The sequence below is a fragment of the Mixophyes fleayi genome, chromosome 3, assembly GCF_038048845.1.
Source record: "Mixophyes fleayi isolate aMixFle1 chromosome 3, aMixFle1.hap1, whole genome shotgun sequence".
NCBI classification, from domain to species: Eukaryota; Metazoa; Chordata; class Amphibia; order Anura; family Limnodynastidae; genus Mixophyes; species Mixophyes fleayi.
In genome coordinates, this window is record NC_134404.1 from 62763190 (window position 1) to 62779405 (window position 16216).

General features: G+C 38.2%; 1 protein-coding gene across 1 annotated transcript in view; it reads right to left on the bottom strand.

Moving 5' to 3' along the window:
• Window positions 1-15823, bottom strand: part of LOC142143126 (kyphoscoliosis peptidase-like) — a 58693-nt gene extending 42870 nt beyond the window's left edge. Inside the window, exons 1-3 of the mRNA XM_075200838.1 lie at window positions 15679-15823; window positions 2874-2945; window positions 1813-1895 (exon numbers count right to left, since the gene is read on the bottom strand). Of these exons, the coding sequence (XP_075056939.1) occupies window positions 1813-1895; window positions 2874-2945; window positions 15679-15823 (300 nt within the window). The remainder of the gene's footprint in view (window positions 1-1812; window positions 1896-2873; window positions 2946-15678) is intronic.
• Window positions 15824-16216: the final 393 nt, after the last annotated feature.

The following is a 16216-nucleotide window of genomic DNA, read 5'->3' on the forward strand; positions in this document are numbered from 1 at the left end:
GTGGCTTCCACGGTGAGAAATGGTCGGATCTTGGATACACTCTGGAGGTGGAAATGGCAGAATTTGAAGAGGGACTGAATGTGAGGTTTGAAGGAGAGGGATGAGTTGAGGATAACCCCTAAGCAGTACACTAGAGGGACAGAGAAGAGGGTAGTGTTATCAACACACAGAGAGAGGGGGGAGATGAGGGACCAATGGAGAGGAGTAAAACAATTATTTCAGTGTTAGAAATATTGCTTTTAAGAAAGTGCCGGGACATCAGAAATGTCAAGAAGAGTGGTCAAGAAGGATAAGGGAGAAGTGTGGAAAAGTGGAATATTTGGGAAGTGACCGCTTGCATGTCAGCAATGGGGTGAGTTGAGAGGCCTGTGTGATGAAACTTTTGTGTGTCTGTGGAACTACAGCTGCCAGCAGTAGTAAGAGCAATGCTGGTATGTAACCTGATGGTGTCTGAGACTGGGCAGAAATCTGAGGCGTTGTCATGACAATTTACATCTGCTGAAGTAATATGGAGGAAGAGCTTGGTATTTCTATGTCTGTACAATATGGCAACCAATATGCTTTTTGTGCTGTAGAAAGAGTGGAGATAAATAAAGTTTGCATTTCTTCACCTTTGAACAGAGATGGACTGGCTCTCAATTTTATTTGCAGTGCACCATGTTGCTACACTAGTGTTCGCCCACATGTTAAACCGTGTTAAACACCCGTGTATTCAGGGGAGGAGGGGTTCTCTGATATTATTTGCTCATTCCTACCAGCCATCCAGAGCAATAAGGACCACATGTAGTTGCAGCTCTGGCCACTAGGAGGACTCTACATAGTATATTCCAATGCCTTAAAAGTATTATACTTAAATAATATTACTTGAAATGAAAAATGTCTCTTTCATATGTGACTTATGTTTGTTACTGTGTTTATATGAACCTAGTGGCATTCATTATCCTGTGATTATTATAGTTCTAATAATTACCCATTAGGCTTTTTTGCTCTATCTTGTGACATCAAGCAATTATATTTGCACCTTGTAAGTTGAGTTCTATTGGAAAAAAACATAAGAAGTTTGTGTTTCATATGAGGATGTCCTTGTGGGATGGAGACAGTGCAGGTACCAAACATTTCTTGCCCGAGCATCCCATACACTGGGAGGCACAGAACACAAGGTGGAGTACATATAACACGAATAGGTGCACACAAGCCTCTGAATAAGCTGACAATTTCAAAGCACATCGAATGTGATCTGTTTGTCCACTGGATACAATGGCACAGCACAGTATACTACAATAGAGTGCGCTACTTTGTAATACATTCTGAATAAATGTCCAGTGTAAAATGCAAAAATTTTTATAATTATTTAAGAGCAGTATGTTTTCGCTGTGTGTGATTCTCAAGCTCCTATTTATTTTTTTTAATACAAAATATTTTAAAAGCCCAGAGCACTTCCAGTTGTGTGCAATAGCATATAAGTTGCATTTTACAAACTTATTTTTGTTTGCGTTTATCCTCAAACTTCATTTCCACACTTAATAAACTTTTTATTAATAGTGAATATCATTAAAGAACCAGAAATATTCTGTACTCTAATGATGAGGGGAGATATTAGAAATAATGATATACAGAAGATTAATTAATTTTACATACCGGTTGAAAGTGTGTGTGTGTGTGTGTTGTGTGTGTGTGTGTGTGTGTGTTGTGTGTGTGTTGTGTGTGTGTGTGTGTGTGTGTTGTGTGTGTGGGTGTGGGTGTGGTTGTGTGTGTGTGTGTGTTTGTGTTTGTGTAATAACATACATATATAACAGAAAGAGAAATTATTACCTTTGCTGCGTAAGCATCCAATTTTTCAAATTTATTCAAATCTAGCTCTAGAGATTTCAGAATTGATTGGTCCCAGGGATATTCTGTGTTGGAATGAGGATTATTTGTATCCATGAACAATTAAAAACAACAACTTTATTTGAGGCAGCGTAAAGATGCTTAATTTTTTATTTATGTATCTTTTCTTTACTTTATAAATCATAAAAGGTGACTAAATGCACCCATTGCCACCATACTATGGAGGCAGCCATTTTGAAATGCAGCTTATTGATTCACTAGGAACAGGTAACATGTGCCTTTGGTGATGTCACTGGTTCCTAGTGAACTGATAGGTCTGACTCTCATAATTATTGGTTTCTACAACAAAAACAAACAAAACAAACAACAAAATGGCTGTGTCCACTTGGTGTAGGCAACAGTTGCGCTTTAAACTCTCATTGATACTGTCAACTACCAATATAATCTTGCATGAATATTATTATTTTGGAAGGTGTTATTTTAAAACAATTCTTTTTAAAAATTAGACGACAAGAGACAAAGATTAGTGTCTTCCTCAGGTTTCACTTGCTATACAAAATAGGTTGATGCTGTCAAGTGGCAAAGTAAGAAAGATGATTGACAAACCAGGTGTCAATTTCATGTATCATTATCAGTTATTATCCTTAAACCTAGTGTGACTCATACTCAGGGAAGGGCTGTCAAATTTTAGCCCGGGGGGCAAGACTCGACTCAGCAGCCTATTAGAAACATTTTAAAGGGAAAAAAAATGTAGTTGGCCCAGTGACCCAGCCCAAGGTAGCCCACTATGGGGCCTGGACGGGGGCCAGATGCAGCCTGCTCCCCTGCTCCCCTGCCCCCCAGCCCAGTCTGCCCCTGTTCATACCTCAGTGATGTCGCCAGTTTGTTGTAAATTAATAGGCAGAATTCTGATGTTAAATACATGTCATTATGATAGTGGATCTTGTGTAATGTGCATTTATCTGTGCAATAAACAATTTAAACACTATTAAATATAAATGAATCATGGTATACATTTTAATTTAATTAAATAATTCTCTTACTGAATTTTAGACTTTCATTTCGCACTTGTTTCTTTCTTTTCTGGCCATCTGTGTTCTCCTTTTCTACATGAACTAAGAAAAGAAAATACAGGTGCATTATATGTATACTCAATATTACAAGCATGTATCTACTTACATTAAAGGCTAGCAGTACGCAGATTTATCAATTATATAACTAGCTTTCTACTTGACAGCAGTCTAATAAAAGTCATTACAGTACATAGTGTAGTATTAGTGGGCCTGATTCATTAAGGAGAGTTAAGCAAAAAATTTAATACGTTTTCTTACTCAAGTTTTTTTGGACAAAACCATTTTGCAATGCAAGGGGTGTACATGAGTTTCTCATATTAACCATAAGGAAAATACTGGCTGTTTTTTCATGTAGCACACAGATACTTGATGGCTTATTTGTACACTGAAATTTAAAGTTGATCTAGGACATGCTCTACCCTAACTATAAACCTGTCATCAAATTATTAATTTACCTCCCCCTCCAATGCAACACTGTTTTGCATTACTTCCATACTTTTGCTTAATTTCCATTAATGAATCAGGCCAGTATACCTAGGTACTCATCCAGATGAGCAATAACTGGTGGGAAAATAGTACAGGCTTGAGATCAAATATTTAAAATGTGCAACATATGAGACATTTAAATGATCCGTTATAATTTTAGAATTCATTGGTGGGAACGGCATTATTGACACTTATTTGATTCACTTTTAATGAACTTTTCGTGTAATTATTGACATGTGTAAAGCACAATCAGCCAGTATAAAGGAGCCCTTACTCTTGAGTTTTCTCTCAAAGTGTTACTGATGGAACACAATGAAAGAAAACGCACCTTGACAAGTGTTTACCTGTAAAGATGAATAGATTAGAATGAATGCAATTGTTTATTCAAATTTTACCCTATTATTGGTATTGTTCCACCAAAAAATAGTATATATGTGTTACATAGTACATAAAATTCAGCATATATTTTTGGTCAGTTATTCCATACCTTCCAACCTTCCAATTTTTGGACTCTGGATAGGGCCGTGCCTAGCACCTCTGGACAACTAGGTTGCTCCAGATCCCCTTCCTTTCTCTGAAGACACCCTTACATGCACCAGTGGTGGTGCAGAGCAGTGGAACGCGATACACACCCAACATTCCCAGCAATTGGGGAAACATCCTAGTTGGCAGGACAGACCCCAGAATTGGCACTGTCCAACTAAATCAGGACAGTTGAGAGATTTGGACATTGAGAAGATACAGTTGATAATAAATATCAGCTGAACAAAGTAGTATGTGAGGCACTCCTGTCCATAAGAATAAATATAAAATCAACTTTATTGATAATTGTTATTAAAAAGATTTAGATAAATAACCAAATGTCATAATAGTCGGCGAATTTAAAAAATATAGAAGTGAGAAAGATTGAAATAAAGTGTGAGAGAAATAAAAATGACCCATAGGGAGAGCCGGTTATATCTATTATATATCAGATTCGTATTGCAATTGCATATAGCTTGTTGCGTGGGTCTAATCTATACTTAAATTGTTTGTTAATGAGACTACTGTAAACTGATATAATGTGTCTATTCAAGGTATTCGTTCATAACATATGCAGACATATGCTAAAATTAAGAATTTTATGTGTAAATTGCACAATTAGACTCACACACCAACTATGCAGTGAAACAGATTGTCTGGTAAGGTGTTTCTATGTCTACAGTAAAGGGTATTCACAAATGTGCAAAGATGTGGACACAAAATGCATTTTTATATGCGCAAATAATCTGACTTGTCTAGTTAGCGCATAGATTGCTTCATTTTGTATATGCACCTGGGAAATGCAATCTCACAGACCTTTACGGCATTACAGGGACACATGAAAACGTGTATACTTTTCTCTCCCCCCCCCCCCCCCTAAAATACTGCTCATTCCATTGATGTCTTAAATTGATGACAGTGAGGGGGAATATTTTGAATGTCCTTGTTACATACGTTACATTTGTGTGTTTAAATGTTTTTATTTCGTGGGTATTTGTGCACAAATAAATGCACTTACATGCTTCAAGTGTGCTTGGATGGTACAAAAGCCATTCTCCTGATAATATAGGATGATATAGCACAAGCTCAGCACATGTGAAAAAACAATCCTGTTACTGGAAGAAAGAAGCTCTGTGGCACCCATTAACCAGATAACACCCCATGGTAGTGGATGCACTCACATAAATGCACCCTCTCCAATCCTCTTTTAAATACATTGTCTTATAAAACAAATCTCAGTTTTGCATATGGGGGTGCCTTATGAGGCTAAATTTTGCACACTTTGCAGTTGTTATCATTAATCAATGTACTTGTGCAGAAATGTGCTTGATGTCACAAAATAGCATATCTGTTGCTATTTTTGCACTTCACATGATCAGCAGCAGATATTTATATAGCGCCACTAATTCTGCAGCGCTGTACAGAGAACTCACTCACATCAGTCCCTGCTAAATTGGAGCTTACAGTCTAAATTCCCTAACATACACACACACAAACACAGACTGAGACAGACTAAGCAGCCAATAATTTAGTAGCAGACAATTAACCTACTAGTATGTTTTTGGATTGTGGGAGGAAACCAGAGCACCCAGAGGGAACCCACGCAGACATGGGCAGACCATACAAACTCCACACAGATAAAGCCATGTTTGGGACTAAAACACTTGACCCCAGCGCTGTGAGGCAGATGTGCTAACCACTGAGCCACCGTGCCGCCCATTATCTAATATATATAAGCCTAGCGGCGTGTGTTAGTGTGTGTGTGTGTGTGTGTGTAAAAAACTATTTTCTCAGAAAGGGCTCATCCAATTGACCTGAAATTTGGTATACTGATATTATTTGACAAAAAAATTATAATAGTGAAGTCAGTTAACTTCCATCATCCCCCCTTCCCCCCGTGGGAGGGGTAGTAAAGGTTAAATTTATGAGTTGAGGGCTCAAACTAAAACAGGACTGTCGTTTAAGCTAAGACGGCGGCAGTTCCCTTTGAAGGCGGCATTTGCTATGACCATTAACAAGTCACAGGGTCAAACACTTGACCGTGTGTGTATTTATTTACCAGAGCCTTTGTTTGGTCATGGACAATTGTATGTCACATTTTCACGAGTACGGAGAAGCAGTGACATGAAAGTGCAGGTTATGAATACTGCCCTTCAAGGAAGACTGATTGAGCACAGCGATAAGGGGCTTAGCAGAAACGTTGTGTATCGAGAGGTCTTAGAACAGTAAGACGATGGAGATTAAGGATGTGGCGATGAAGATGAAGGATGAGGTGATGGAGAAGAATGATGAGGTGGTGACATGTGGACAAAACCACGTTAAAAAAGGGCGCTTACATCGGGAAGTAACGTTCTTCCCCTGAGGAGGCCTGGGCTAGCCCCAAATGCATGACAAGAACCTTTTTAACACCTTAAGTAGCTTGATTTGACTAGAATGCATGAGTATCATGCACGGGTTAACTTGTTAGTTATCATCATCATCAATCATCATTTATTAAAGAGGCGTCACAGATTTCACAGCACCGTGCAGTCAGCAATGCACAAACAAAACATAATACAAATGAATATTGGAGCAAGAGAATGAACCATAGCAGAAGACACAACTTAGAGAATAATGAAAACTTAATGTGCTTTAATTAATTAATTAATTAATATGCTTTCCCAAAGCATAGAATGGAAAATTACCATTTGGGTAAAAACACTATACATTTCCATGTTCCTTTTCAATGCTCTCATTAGTTTAAACCTTTTCATTCTCCTTTAAATGTATTCCTCAAATTAATTATTCAAATGAGGCACAGAGGTAAGCATTGCTTCATCAATGCATTGGCCTTAGGTTCAATCTGGCCAGGGCACTATCTATGTGAGGTTTATACATTCTCCCTGTGTTTGTGTGGGTCTCCTTCACCATGTGCTCCAGTCTCCTCCTATACTCCAAAGCTGTACTGATTGGTCATTTGGATTCTAACTAAATTAATCTGTGTAGCAGTGAATAGAGTTTGTAAGATCCATTGGGGCACGGTGTGGTAGGGAGTTTTTACTGTAAGATGCAATGCAGCAAGGACTGATGGGAATGATTCAATATTCAGTGGAAATATAAACTATAGAAATAAACGAAAATAAATATATTACACAAACTGACTTAAAGTTATAGATTTTTTCCACAAGATGGCAGCAAAATTCCACATATATCTATTTGGCTTAAAAAATGACTGCACTTTTAACTGTTTCTGTGCTATAAACCAGCATTTCTGGTTTATATAATCCCTACAAGGACATATAGGCGATAGTATACATCTCTTCATTGCGAAGGTCACAGGACTCTCTTATCATTTGACTGTCACCAATATGCTTCTCTGTGCCCACATACCTTACATAGACAAATCTTGGGCCAAAATCATATTGCATATATTGTGTGCTGTGTAATATCAAATTGCCTGTGTATGGAAAAAATGTAGTCCTATCCTGCAAGAAGTTATAGACCGCATATGGTTCATCCCTAACACTGAATTCCTAACTAGCTTCCCACCTCCCAGGTTTCCACAAAACCTGGGAGGTGGGACCCATGACTGTCCTATAATAATGTTCCACTTCTAGGTGCCTCATAAATAACAAGTCACCAGAGTATATCGTCCTCTAACTCCTTCTCCAACCCCTTAAACCAACCTCCGTCCTTTCCTTCCTCCCTACTCTCTCCACCTTTTCAATTTGTATCTGAAATACCCATACAGGAAAAGAAAAAGAATAATCTCAAGGTGCTATTTAGATGATACTAAGTTTATTGAATGTTTTCAATTATATATATGTACCTTTAGTTTATATCACCATCTGGATTAACTTCGTCATCGTGTGTTCTGCTTTTGGTTTTGGATCCCTATTTTTTTGTCTAAAATCCCTATTTTTTCTAAAATCACATAATTTGGCTCTTTTTTTGTTCCTACTTTATTATAACCCTAAATAACATTAATTTTCAGTCATTTCCAGTAATTTTTTGTCAAATGACAATAACACTGCTACCCCTCTTGTTTCTGTATAAGCAATGTCACTGAGCAATGTCACTGGAGACTGGAGAGTGACAAGAACACTGCTACCCCTGTTTCTGTGTGAGCAATGGCGCTGGATCTCCTAGGGAGGGAGGTACTTATGGAATCCAAAACCCGCAAGATCCAACAACGCAACAATGACGTTTTTCCTCAATTCAGATTCGAGGACGCGTGAAAGTACCGAGCCGGCTCGCTAGCCTACTCGGATCCTCTAAGTTTGGGTGGGCTTGGTTTTCAGAAAACCGAGCCCGAGCATCTCTACTTTTGAAGCTGCTAAAATATCTATGCGAGTTACAAAAATGGCTGAACAAAGGCTTCATGAGGCCTTAACAAAAAAAAATCATATTTAACATTTCCCATCTTTTATTCAATTTTCTGCTGCACCTCCTCCTATCTATCCTGCCTATTCCCAGAATCACATTCTTATTGTCGGTCTGAAGGTACGTATACATATATATCCTGCTGCAGGCCACATATGTAGGGTTGTTTCCCTTAAGGACTATCAACCCATCCCCTACCAGTGACAAGCCTGTGATCCCCAATTTCCTGTCCTGATTTGCGAGGAGCTGCAGTTGTAGTAAACATTTATCTAGGAAAAAGTCCCTTGATAAGTAGTCAATGAATTTATGGTAGTTCTGCAAGATTTACATGTTCTTCGTTCAGTCTTTAGTAGGTTCTTGTGCGAACTGTGCAGTTCTTTGGCTTCGCTAGTGGGAATGATTCATGACGCTCAAGTTTCAAGTTACCGCTTAATCTGGCCCGAAGTGAAACTCCCGTCTGCAATATCACTAAATGAACAGAAAAAGCTCAGATTCTGCAGCAATGTCAGGTCATTGTATGGGATGAATGCACCATGTCACACAAAAATGCTTTACATGCCCTCAATCAAACACTTCAATTTTTAAGAGGCAATGATTTACTAATGGGTGGAGTCACTGTCGTATTGGCTGGAGATTTTCGACAAACATTGCCGGTCATTCCAAAAGGAACAATGGCGGATGAAATTAATGCATGCCTTAAATCATCACATCTTTGCAGGCATGTTCGCACTTTGCGACTAACCACAAATATTAGAGTTTCTCTGCATGGCAACACAATGGACGGTCAGTTTGCTGATCATTTGTTAAATATTGGGAATGGTTTAATGCCGCTTCATCCAGTAACTGGTCTCTTCAAACTCAGAGAAACACTTTGTAACACAGTTGTGTCTTAAAATTCTTTAAATCCCGGGCAACGCCGGGTATTCTGCTAGTATATATATATATATATATATATATATATATATATATATATATATATATATATTTTTTTTTTTACAAAATACAAGATACAACAAATGGCGCTTGTAACAAATCACCAATAGTCCAGTATAAAATTTATGTTCTTCTCAATAAACACTCCCCGTGTGCAGGTGGCTGCCAATCCTCCTTACCAAGCCGTGTAACATGGAAATAACCTATAAAAGAAAGATGGAGGAGGAGGCGCACAATAGTGTAGTATGTTGGTATAATATTGGGATCACACAAGAACCCACAATAGGACCGGAAACACCAGTGGAGAAGAAACCAGGAAACAATTCCTATAGTATAACACCCAATATAGAGGTGTAAAATATAAATTGCAGCTTATTCTCAAACAAAATCACAGTGGCTAAGCTTGCAATGTCTCCATATAATATATGTGAAACACCCAGGGCACATTGATGCAGATATATGCGTACCAGATAACAGCACTTTTCAGCTTGTTTATGTAGATATCCCCAGTAGGTCAGACAGGTCACATGACTGGATACATAGCTGACAGCCTCAGAAAATAGGACACACAAGGGACCATAGATGTGATATCAATAATACACTTTAATAATAAAAATGTAGTAACTTACAAATCAAGTAGCAGACACATGTATCAGCTCCCAGTGCAATAAGGATAATAGTAACAAGGTCTCAACGCGTTTCGTCTGTCTCCACAGACGGCTCTCTCTCCTCACACCGGAAGCAGCACGCAGTCCGTTACTTATACTATAGGAATTGTTTCCTGGTTTCTTCTCCACTGGTGTTTCCGGTCCTATTGTGGGTTCTTGTGTGATCCCAATATTATACCAACATACTACACTATTGTGCGCCTCCTCCTCCATCTTTCTTTTATATATATATATATATATATATATATATATATATATATAAATATATATGTATATATATATATATATATATATATATATGTATATATGTTACAACTACTTACAGCTGCCTGCCTCTACTCAGATCCAGTGATCTCCTTCTGAAAAGCTGGTTAGGTCCACAAAGATTTGAAGGTATAATGGCTGGATATAATATATATATATTTTTTTTTTATATTAGTACAGGTACTTGTAAAATGTACAAACACCTCTGTATAAAACACATGTAAAATAATGCCATTGGGTATAAGGCTATAAGCATTGACACGCCTACATCACCTACAGCCCACAGTATGACACTTACAGCTCTCCCAGAGGGGCTCGCCTAGGTTGTCTGCATAAGACAAATCATTGCTTACACAAAACTAAAATACTGTACATTAAAACAGTCATCAAAAGCCCACATTAAAATGTGTATTGACACCACACATTAAAACTAGCAATGATACCGCACATTTAAACTAACATAAAAAATAAACATTGATAACTTAACACCAATTTTGACTATATGGGGCATATTCAATTAGGGTTCCGGGTTCCGCGGATTTTCGTACGCAACCCTATGGGCTGTGAACGAAAATCTACGTTATTGCGGTACCGTGGATTAAGTTCATGGCCCGTTCCGGCGCGATCCCGCGGACCGAAATCGTAATTGAATATGCCCCCAAATGTCTATATATATATATATATATATATATATATATATATATATATATATATATATATGTGTGTGTAATAATTATGCAAGACCCTCTATTTTATTAATCATTATTAACGTTATTATCGAAGCCTGACACTTATATTAAAGCTTTAATTAGATTACATAAATATGTGTATGTAAAAATATAAATATAAATTATAAATAATGTACTACAAATTTATTCAAATTTTAATATAACTGGACGGCTTCAGTAATTACTTTACTAATGAGTAATAAAATAGAATCTGCCACTCTGACATTGGCTCTACCAGCCTAATAATAATGTTTAATGTATAATTATTTAAACACTGCTGATAAAATAAATAATCATATTTAAGAAGATTATAATATGTAAATTGTAGCCAGAATGTAATATATATATATATATATATATATATGTATATATATATATATATATATATATATATACTCTTACTGTTACAGGTGGCTACATTTTACATACTTAATCAAGAAATACCCATGTTATTAAGGGTTTTCTATATATATTTAGTTTTAGTATCATTTTTTTTTCACTCACCTATTCTTCACTCTCTCTTCAGTCTTCATGCCGAGGAGGAGCTGCTGCAGCTGCACATGCGCAGCAGCTCCATTTCGTCCATTTTAGGTAATACAGCTGCTAAGAGTAGGCTCACATCGCGCATGCGTCAGCTGTCAGGTGGTCGCGGTTGCTGTCAGTTGCTGTCAGACAGTAACTGACAGCTAGTCATCATTAGGAGAGGTAATGCGTGCGGCGGCGGCAGCGGCGGGGGGGGACCTGCGGGGGGACCCGCCACCCGCGGAGAGAGGGGGGCATGGTGCGGTTTCTGTCAGACAGCAGATGAAGTAATACTGGCGGCGGGGGGCCCTCAGAGAGAGGGGGGCCCGGGGCACGTGCCCCTGTGCCCCCCCCTTAATCCGGCTATGCTTACCCGGGTTATTCTGTTCACAGATTAGGCATCCTGCTACTAATGCCTGTGCTGCTTGGGCAAAGTCCTGAATTATCTACAAAAAGGGTGATGTCTGCATCTGGTAATGGTGTATCTTTAATGTCAGATAAAACCAGAGATTCTTGTCTCATTACTTCCACACAATCATGTTCCGAAAAATTTTGTGCGTATATTTTTTCTGTTTGTTCAAACTGGGATTCCGCCATATCCCTAGGGGGACCCTGATATGTCCTCTTATCTTTTGAAACATGCAAAAATAATGTAGCAGGTTTCAACATTGTGCACCGTTTAAGTGTAACTTTACTGGGAGTTAGCAGTGCTACTTCAAATTTAATAAGTCTGGCCGCTGACAGATGGTTTGTTTGTGCTTGGTTGAGAATTTCTGTTACTGCATGTGGTATCATTAAGGTAACTGGGTGACCTAGCACAATATCTATACTGGTTTCAAGCACTACAGCAGCTGCAGCTACTGCTTTTACGCAGGTAGGTGCTGCACGTATAATGGGGGGGGTAGACTTTATAGAGTAATATGCGAGTGGCTTCGACAAATAATGTGAAGGGCTTCTCATAATCTGGCAAAGCCAGTACTGGCGCTAAAATTACTTCATTTTTAAATTGGTTGAACATTTGGTTCTGCTCAGAGAAGAGTGGAAATGGCTTGCTATCGTCCAGAAGTGCTAATGCAGGAGCATGGATAATAAACTCATAAAGTCTTAAGTCTCTTTCCAAAACACAGTAGTCATTACTCAGCACAGTCTACGTTATTTAAATCCTTCATTACTGTCTGCTTATGTTTGTTGTGGCTGTGAACCAAAACATATAGCAACCCTCTATTTATTGGGAGTTGGATAAATTCAATTTGGATTGCCTAAAGGATCTTTCTCTGTAGCTGGAGCCTTCTGTGAAGAGATAAAAAACTTTTGCATAGAGCGTAACATTTATTCATTAGGGATAACTGTCATTAATTCACATTTCCCAATCAGTGTGTGTTGCTGCATGTAAAATGCTTGTCAGTATCAGTACACCATTATCAGGTAACCAGTGAACATTTTTGTGCAGTGAACAGCTGCTAATAAGACACTTGTTTACGTGTTTCTCCGTGTAGCTTAACTGTGAGACAATGTGTTCCATGTTATGAAAATATGATTTCCACAAATGGGCAGTCCCTAATGTCACAAACAGGGAATCATCATCATCATCATTTATTTATATAGCGCCACTAATTCCGCAGCGCTGTACAGAGAACTCATTCACATCAGTCCTTGCTCCATTGGAGCTTACAGTCTAAATTCCCTAACATACACACACAGACATACAGACAGACAGAGTGAGAGACTAGGGTCAATTTGATAGCAGCCAATTAGCCTACCAGTATGTTTTTTTTTTGGAGTGTGGGAGGAAGCAGAAGCACTGGGAGGAAACCCACTCAAACACGAGGAGAACATATAAACTCCACAAAGATAAGGCCATGGTCGGGAATTGAACTCATGACCCAATGCTGTGAGGCAGAAGTGCTAACCACTTAGCCACCATGCTGAAATTTAAAAGTGACTTGACCTGGGCGCGTGTTCAAAGCCACTCCATTCTCATTATCACTTAGTACAGCCCCCTTAAATGACTCTGATGTGTCTCCTGGATTTCAATAATTTCAAAAGGCTCTCAAAAGGTTCCAGGCATTCAGCCATTTTTAAAGCAACACTGCTTCTCTCATAAATCAGAGTACTCTCGTTAGACACCTTGCATTGTGTCTGCAAATCACTCAGCATTTTCTCAACAGAATCTCCCATCGCCAAATATTCACACATATTTTCAGATTCTGTGATTTCCGTGTCAAAAGTACAAATATATTCACTTAAACAAGTCTCGCTCACAGACCCCCCTGATTTCTGAGAACATTCTTCAGCGCCATTTTCACACAAATTAAAATCGCTTGTGCTATCTGCATGTAAAAGCTCACTCCCACCTTTCTCTTTTTACTTAAAGAGAAAGCTATTTTTCTCACTTTCAAAATTTTTCTTCAATTCACAATTTTCTCAATTTCACTTGTTAATTTTTTACATATGGAACTCTACACACTGGAGCACGGTTATTGATGTAATAATTTACACCCTCTGTTATGTTTCACAGAGGTTTTTATATTGCATAATGTATTGCATATTGGGTAGCAGAGGGTTTATTTATTTTGGTTAAAATAATAAAGTCTCCTTTGGTCATTCTTGTGACCTTTTCTCGTTAGTCAAATTTGGTTTCTAGCGCCACAAACCAAATATATGGGTAGTTGTTATATTGTGGGAGATAGAAAACTTTATTATGTTTCTCTTATTTAGGTTGCTGTATCAATATCACGTGTAATGTCCACTATCTACCACAAGGGGGTGGTCTTATCTATTTGTCAGGTTTGCAAAGCTCTCAGTTGACCTTGCTGATCCAGTCTCTGAGTCTGAGTGTGCAACATGTTCCCTTATTAGGAGAATTGATCACCATACTAGTATACCACTGGTATTAATATTGCAATCTGCTATATGCCACCACAGATTTCTATTTTTCATTTGTAATTGTGGTGTGCTGCAGATCATTATATTATAATTTTGTGTTGGATAATACACAGTCTATTCCTTTAAATTCATCTGCCACAATTCCCTTATTGTGCCAGCTTATGTTACTTCCCCATAACCTTTTGTTCTAAGTAATTTCAACAGCTTGCCACATTTGCCCTTCTCTTCTGCCTCTTTAATGCCATCTAGAAGCCAAAGTCCTTTCTTAATCTTACCCCCCCTTTACTTTTCCAAATGCCATGTTATTGTCACTTTAAAATTCTTAATTTATTTAAACTATGTATCATAGGCAAAAGGTTTCCGCAGTACATTTCCAACAAAGATGTTGCATTATTTTATGTGGGTGCTGAAAATGGAGAAGTAAAGGATGTGAGACATAAAACTAAGCATTTAATTAAGAATTTAAAACTGCTGTTTTATTAATGTGCAGCGAGGAATGGAGGAAGATGTCTATCAGCCTTGGCCATGACAACTGGGGTAAAATCACAAACTTATCTGGTTCATTATACTCATCACCACATTGTTAAAAGGAACAAGTGTTGCAGATGTATTATATGACATTTTACAGAGTGTTTTGTATTATTCGGTGATAAGAACTCAGTTATACATTTTTGTTTCCCTAATCTAACAATTTAAATTTCAATGACATAACTGCTATATTGTATATACAAATACAATTAAAATACACATTTTATCTTAATTTGAAATTCAGTAAATACTATACTTTATATACAAATATAGTGGAAATATACAATTTTTACAAATATGTTTGTAAAACATTCTTACAGGTAAATTTTCAGAAGTGCACTGTTGATAAATTCACAAAACATATATATTGTACATTTGTACCGACTATAGTGCAAAAATGTTTTAGCCAGACAATTTCATTGTCACATATGAATACAGCATGTCCATGGCACCCACACAAGGTGGCTCACTACTTAGCATGTGCCATCAAACTGAAGACTTGGTTATTGATCTAGATTTGGGAATACTTGTCTTATCTTGTCAAACACATTCTTATTTTTGCTTTCCTTTTCTACATGTTGTTTCTAGAACATATATTTCAGCTACAACAGATTTGTTTCTCTGCTGGTCTTAACCTATTCTTTCTATGCTTGTCTTTCAATATATCATTCATCATCATTGTATCACTTCATCATCCCTGGTGACACTGGCAGGCAATGTAATAGCAATAATCAATGTCACACCAAGTAAGTTTCTCATTGTCTTCTGGGGGATCCATTAGGGCCAACTCATCCTTAATATAATCATTTACCCCCCTTCAGAATTAGTGGCATCAGAGTTCCATTCGATTTTGTCAACCTACCGAAGGAATCTTACCCTGTACTCCATCAATGACCACTGTCCCTGATGCAGGTTGTACAAGTCCGTCTCTATGGTAGCAAATCAGCGGGTCAGACACAATGTCAGAGAAAGCCTGCAAGAACCAAGATAGTGAAATCATGATGTAATCCGTTCTCTGCATGGCCTAGACCAATGCTTTTCCTTTAGGGAGGGTAAGTATTATTCTGACCTTCCTTCAGAGGATCCATATAATTAAGGATGAGCGGGCTCGGATTCCGCTAATTCGAGCCCACCCGAACAGTGCGGATCCGAGCACTGTTCGGGTACTTCCGCCCGCCAAAGGAATCCGAAATGGGGCTATGACATCCAAGTCTCGCGTCGGATCTCACGATACTCGGATGTCATAAATACTCACCTTGCGGCCGCCATCTTAATTTCGCCTGACATCAGGGAAGAGGGAGGGTGTGTAGGGTAGTGGTGCTCCTGCGTGATCAGTGCTCTGCCCTTGCTGAGTCCAGTGGTGCTTTATGCCTGTGTCCAGTGCTCTGTCCTTGCTGAGTCCAGTGGTGCTTTT